The sequence below is a fragment of the Buteo buteo genome, chromosome 27 (genome assembly GCF_964188355.1).
Source record: "Buteo buteo chromosome 27, bButBut1.hap1.1, whole genome shotgun sequence".
NCBI classification, from domain to species: domain Eukaryota; kingdom Metazoa; phylum Chordata; class Aves; order Accipitriformes; family Accipitridae; genus Buteo; species Buteo buteo.
In genome coordinates this window covers 11133225-11138964 of record NC_134197.1, presented here as the reverse complement: position 1 = coordinate 11138964, position 5740 = coordinate 11133225, and the positions used below count along the sequence as shown (strand labels likewise).

The following is a 5740-nucleotide window of genomic DNA, read 5'->3' as shown; positions in this document are numbered from 1 at the left end:
GCGGCCGAGGCCGGGGCACCCCGCGAGGTGCCGGTCCTCCCTGGCAGGGGCAGGGGCAGGGGCAGGGGCAGGGCCGGCGGAGGCGGCCCCCAGTGCGGGGGGCAGCCCCGAGGGGGAGCGGGAACCGCAGAGATGGCGAGGGCGGCGGCGGCGGCGGGGCCGGGGCGGGCCCGCGAGGAGGAGGAGGCGGGCGGGCGGGCGGAAGAGGCGGCGGGCGATGGCCGGGGCGCTGCTGCGCGGCGGGGTGCGCCGCTTCCCCTGGCTCTGCAACGTGCTGCTCTACGGCGGGCTCTTCGCGGCGGGCGACGCGGCCCAGCAGCTGTGGCGGCGGCGGCGGCGGGGGCAGCCGCCCGACTGGGCGCAGACGCGGCGCGTAGCGCTGGTGGCCCTCGCCTTCCACGGCAACTTCAGCTACGTCTGGCTGCGGGCGCTGGAGAGGGCGCTGCCCGGCCGCCGCCCGCCTGCCGTCGTCGGCAAGGTGCTCTGCGACCAGCTCCTCGGCGCCCCCGTCGCCGTCCTCGCCTTCTACACGGGTGAGTGCCGCGGCCGCCCGGGCACCGCCATCGGGGGGCGGCCGGAGAACCCCGGCCCTCGCACGCCGGGTGAGGTCTTGGCGGGGGCTCCCGCGGCCCCGGAAAAGCCGGTGCGGGGCCGCGCGGTCCCCAGGCGGCGGGCTGGCTGCGGGCGGCGGGCGCCCGCCGGGGCGCTGCCGGTACGAGGCCTCGGCAAACGGCGCGGCCGCTCGCAGAGCCGCGCTCGGAGCTGGGGAGCGGCGACCGGGGGTGCTGTCCCCCAGCATGTGCGCAGGGCAGCCCGGCGCACCGCCGCGGGCGCCGGGGGGCTTCGGAGCTTCGGGGGAGGGGGTGCCGTGCCGCGGCGGAGCCCGACCTTGGGCTCGGTTGGGCCGGCAGCTTTCCATGAGTTGCAAGGGATTCGAAGCGCCTTACAACGATCGTCCGATCCGCGTCCGCTTGAATCGCTCTGCTGAGTTCTCGACGCCAGCTGCCTCGTTTCCGAACCACAAATTAACTGTGAATGTCAGGAAGTACTATAGTTCAGCAAGTAAACTGTGCCGTCTTCTGCTGCGAGAGTATGTAGAAACACAGCATGCTACTAATGTATAATCTCAAAAGCTAGCAAATCAGAGGAGACTTTAGAGAAGACTGGTATCTGTTTCAAAAATAAACGTGAGAGAATAAGAAAAATAATAGGTAAGGCTAGTGTAAAACAAGTCTCGCACTTAATTTAAACTTCACGTGGAAGAAGAGCAAGATGGGTACTCTTGCTGCCTGGCATTAGGAGATCTGCATTTTATGACCCCGACAGGTAAATCATTCCGTTTGTGATTGAAGAGAAATGAAGCGAGGGAAGAAGTCAAACACCAGATACTTACTCTCAAAATCCTATCTGCCTGTGTCAGAATGCAAGCAGAGAATTGCCCAAGGACCAGAAGGATTTGAAGGACCACAAAAGGAATGGTCAAAATCCCTGAATTGGGTAGCAGTATGATGTAATAGCAAAATAATGTATCCATTGAGAAGAGATACTGATAACTTTGTGGCATACAAGTATCTAGAGAGATACCCCAGTTGTGCTAAGCAACTTTGGGCCTCTGCTTTTGTGTGAATGCGTAGCTTTTGATTTTAGATTGATTTGCTAAAAGCATGTTGTCTAACACCTTTGCTTAATGTACGTCACGCCTTCCAGTTAAGGTGGGTGATCTCTGAAGAGCTGCTACATCTCTTAGAAAGATGTAGTCTTAATTTGACACCTGAAGATTCTCATCACATGAAATACCATCTAAAGGCTTTATTATTTTGAACCCTTTAAATGATATTTCATGTGATGAGAATTCATTCAGTTAATTTATTTCAGTTTGCATGTGTGTAATATGTAATTTCAAGTCATACTGCTTTTCTCTTGATCTTGGGTGTAATGGTGGGAGCCTGTTGTGAGGTTGTGTTTTCCTAGAATCAAGAGGAGTTTGGATCAACTAGAATTTATTTAAATTTTGGAACACTGCATGTGGAGTGTTAAACAGGTAGGTTTTGAAACTGTTTTCCTTGTCAGTTCTAGAATTTGGATTTGATGTAGTTATTTGCGAAGGAAAAAAATCACACGTTGATTGTGGCCAAAATAAAAAAAAAAAAAAAAATTAGGTGCCCTTTTCCACTGACTTGTGGTCTGTAGGCACCTCAAGTCCTTCAAGGATCAGAGCCACTTCTGACAATTCAACAATGTGCAGAATGCCTTATTCTCTCTATCTCATGGGTGTAAAAGGTACCTTCCATCATATCTGTTCCACTGCCATACCACTCGTGAGTTATGTGGCAGTGGAACAGATATGATATACCACCTATACAGTATATTCCAGTTGATCTGTGATGTCAATGCTGAGAGCCAGGTCAATAGATGAGGAGATATGATGTTGCACTATTAGGTAGCCCGAATGGTATTTTTTCTTTGCAATGATACCAGCTTTTCTTTCAAAGCCATTGTAATATATTTTGAGAAGAGTTTGGGATATAATTGGAAGAAGTGAACGTTTCATTTTTGCATTTTTTCTGATTGTTGTAAATATTTTGCCACTAGGTATGAGCATCCTTCAGAGGAAAGAAGACATCTTTTCAGACTGTAAAAAGAAATTTTGGAACACGTATAAGGTGAGGCAAGCAATTTGCTTATCTCCCAGCTAAACAAAAAAATAGTATTATTGGGTAAAATATTTGAAATATTCCTTCCTCCAACAGCCTTTCTCTCACTCCATTATTTGATTATGTGTAGGAAGCTTTAAGTACCAGCGGTCCTGTGAAGTCAGAGTAGTCTGGAGCAGGCATTGCTGCCAGATGGGTGAAATGATGCCATTTAAAAAATGTACAATGTTTGTATACATAACACTTGCACCCAGCTCTGTTTGAATGACAGCCCTACAATACAACACTGATTAAGATTGTGCTACCTTTTATCTTAAGAAGTACCCACACACCAGTGTTTAGTTAGTAATGCGGTTGACAACACTTACATGAACACCTGTTAAAATCATTAGTTATAAAGATATCTTTTTTAGGAATCATTTTCTGCCTGTACTTTTCAATGACAGTCTTCCCACTTTCAGAAACACAGTTCCTTGTTTTAAGAAGACTTTGGTATAAATAGCTGGTTTTGGTTTGCATTTTTTCATACACAGGAAAAAATTATCCATGCTACCTCAGAGCTGGGCAAATTAAGAATTTTAAAGCTTTCTCAGGTGCAAGAATATGATAGATTAGCAGAAAAAAAATAATCGAAGGAGAAACTGTGACGCATGTGAATTTCTCTTCACGCTGTGGAACTATAGGTAGGATAGAAAAGGATTATTTTTATTCCTATGGAGGATGATTCTAAAAACAGTGCCCACTATATCCTATCACACATAAGGTTTCTATTGACCTTATGTTCTATGAGTAAATTATCCATTGTTTTTTGCAAAAAAGCCTTACATGTATGAGTAACTAGAAGGAGCATTGCAAGTGTGAAATAAATAGTGTTCAGCGGTATTTTTCATTCATGGCTGAAACAAATGTTCACTTATTTAAACATTTGTTCATCCATCTGGTAAATGTGCTTATGTATCTGGTGTCAGGTGACTACGAAGACTTAACTGTTCTTAGAGTTTTGTATATAAAATGAGTTAGAATAATGTGTTTGAGAAACTCCTAGCAAAGAGGCTTATAAAGATGATTAGAAGTTTAATATTGCAACCTGTAAGTTAAGCAACTTAATTTACAATTGAACAGCTTTAATTAACTTTACTCAAATATGTTTCAGTCTTTGCTAAATGGGGTAAGAAAAAATGAATCTTTGTGGTTGAAGTCTGTAAGAATAACAAAGGATTCATTTTCATTTCAGACGGGACTGATGTACTGGCCTTTTGTGCAGGTGAGTTTTTAGGGTAACTCAGTGAGCCAGCCTTTCTCATAAAACCTGAACTGATGCATTTATAGTAGATCTAACCCAGCGAAAAGTCAGTGAAGTTGTTGGGTGTGCAGGTGTAAGACCTAACAATGAGCACTAACTGAGCTCTCTCTCCTTCCAACACAGCTGTCAAACTTCATTTTGGTCCCTGTTTACCTGCGAACAGCTTACACTGGGCTCTGTGGCTTTGTCTGGGCTACCTTCATTTGCTTTTCCCAACAGAGTGGAGATGGCACAGCAAAGTCAGCATTTATATGGCTCCAAAGAGAGAAGGTCAATGCAGATGAAGAATCATCAGAGAAATAAGAACTTTAGTTCTGAACATATTCTAAATTGTTAAACTGAGTTTATGAAAGTCAGTAAACCACACTGCAGCCTCATTGCTGTGTTTAAAATAAACAGTTATCTCAACATTTGTTGGTTAGTATAAGCAGTGGAACAGTTTGTCTTTGTGCCTGTTTATTTTTCGTAAAAGAGGCCAATTGTATATTGGCATTTAATTATTTTCATGCTGCCAGCCCATCTCTTCAGGGAACAACTGACTTACAGGGCAATGTAAGCATTTGCTCATCATGTCAGACCGCCTCACTGGGGAGAAATATTAGCTGTAATTTAATTTTCAAGCAACTTGTAATTGCTAGAAAAAGGGGAATAGAACGTTAAATCATCAGTTGTTGGACTTGACAATTGTTACCAGTGCAAGATTGCTTTTGCAGAACAAAATTTAATGGATTTCTTATCTAAAAAGTGGCATTGAATCTGTTTTATCCAGAGAAAACAAAAGTGCTGTGTTTTGTATGGACCACTTTTCTATAGGGGGAAACTTGCTTTATTCTACATTAAAATCTATATAAAAAATGAATTATTTCATAGAACATACAAACCTGAAATATATTTGTAGATCTTTTCTCTTAACTTGGAGAATAAAGATAAGTAACTTTGGTCAGAGTTCTTTGGGGTGGATGCTGCGTATTGACACCTGGGCAAAGCATCAGTCATAAGCAGCTCCTGCACGATGGAACCTAACTAAACATCGCAGTGAGCTTTTGTTATATCTGTCAACGACTTCTTCCTTTGCCCCTCAAGGGTCAAAGTGTTGAAGAGTACATGGGAGTCTTGACAACTGGACTCTTTTCTACTGTTTCATTATGTTGAAGATATAATTATGATTTTGAAGAAAAAGAGCATGGGAAGGAAGGTAATGTAAATAATGCCAGAATCCATCTCAAAACAATCCAGCTATATATAAGGAACTTCCATGTCTTCTTCAAATGGCTTTTAAACATTCCTATTCATAAAAGACACTGGGTAACTACACATAGGAGGCTAGGAGAAGGTGAAAATTAATTATAGACCTGCTTTGTCAACTGAGGATCAGGTCTGAATGCAGGTGTGCTCATTGCTATTTTTTAAAGGTGCATATGTATCTCAGAACAGGAACTGTGCAAATTTCTGTGATTGCAGTAAGTTGAAATCAGACCAGTGAAGAAGCCCTTGGTTTCTTAGAATGGCATTTTATGCCCTGAAGTTACTAAATTGCAAGCTTGAAACAATATCTGATGTCACCCATCTTGATGATGATTGTAAAGAGAAGACTCAACCCTCTCTGTTACAATAATAATAAACCACTTTGAGGAATGTCTAAATTCCTCAGTCTTGTCTAAATAGTAAACCAAAGCCTGTTTAGGCTATAAGCATACATTCCTTTGGCCAGCAGTTGTACTACTTCATATATTGTTTACAGTTATTTCCTGCTGTGGAAGCCCAGTGCTGCTTATCTCAGACA

General features: G+C 44.2%; 1 protein-coding gene across 1 annotated transcript; it reads left to right on the top strand.

Moving 5' to 3' along the window:
- The first annotated feature begins 204 nt into the window (after positions 1–204).
- Positions 205–4903, top strand: MPV17L (MPV17 mitochondrial inner membrane protein like). The gene is made up of 4 exons (XM_075058594.1): positions 205–533; positions 2593–2663; positions 3889–3918; positions 4081–4903. Exons 1-4 carry the CDS (start codon positions 218–220, stop codon positions 4258–4260), a joined length of 597 nt encoding a protein of 198 aa, XP_074914695.1. The 5' UTR covers positions 205–217; the 3' UTR covers positions 4261–4903.
- Positions 4904–5740: the final 837 nt, after the last annotated feature.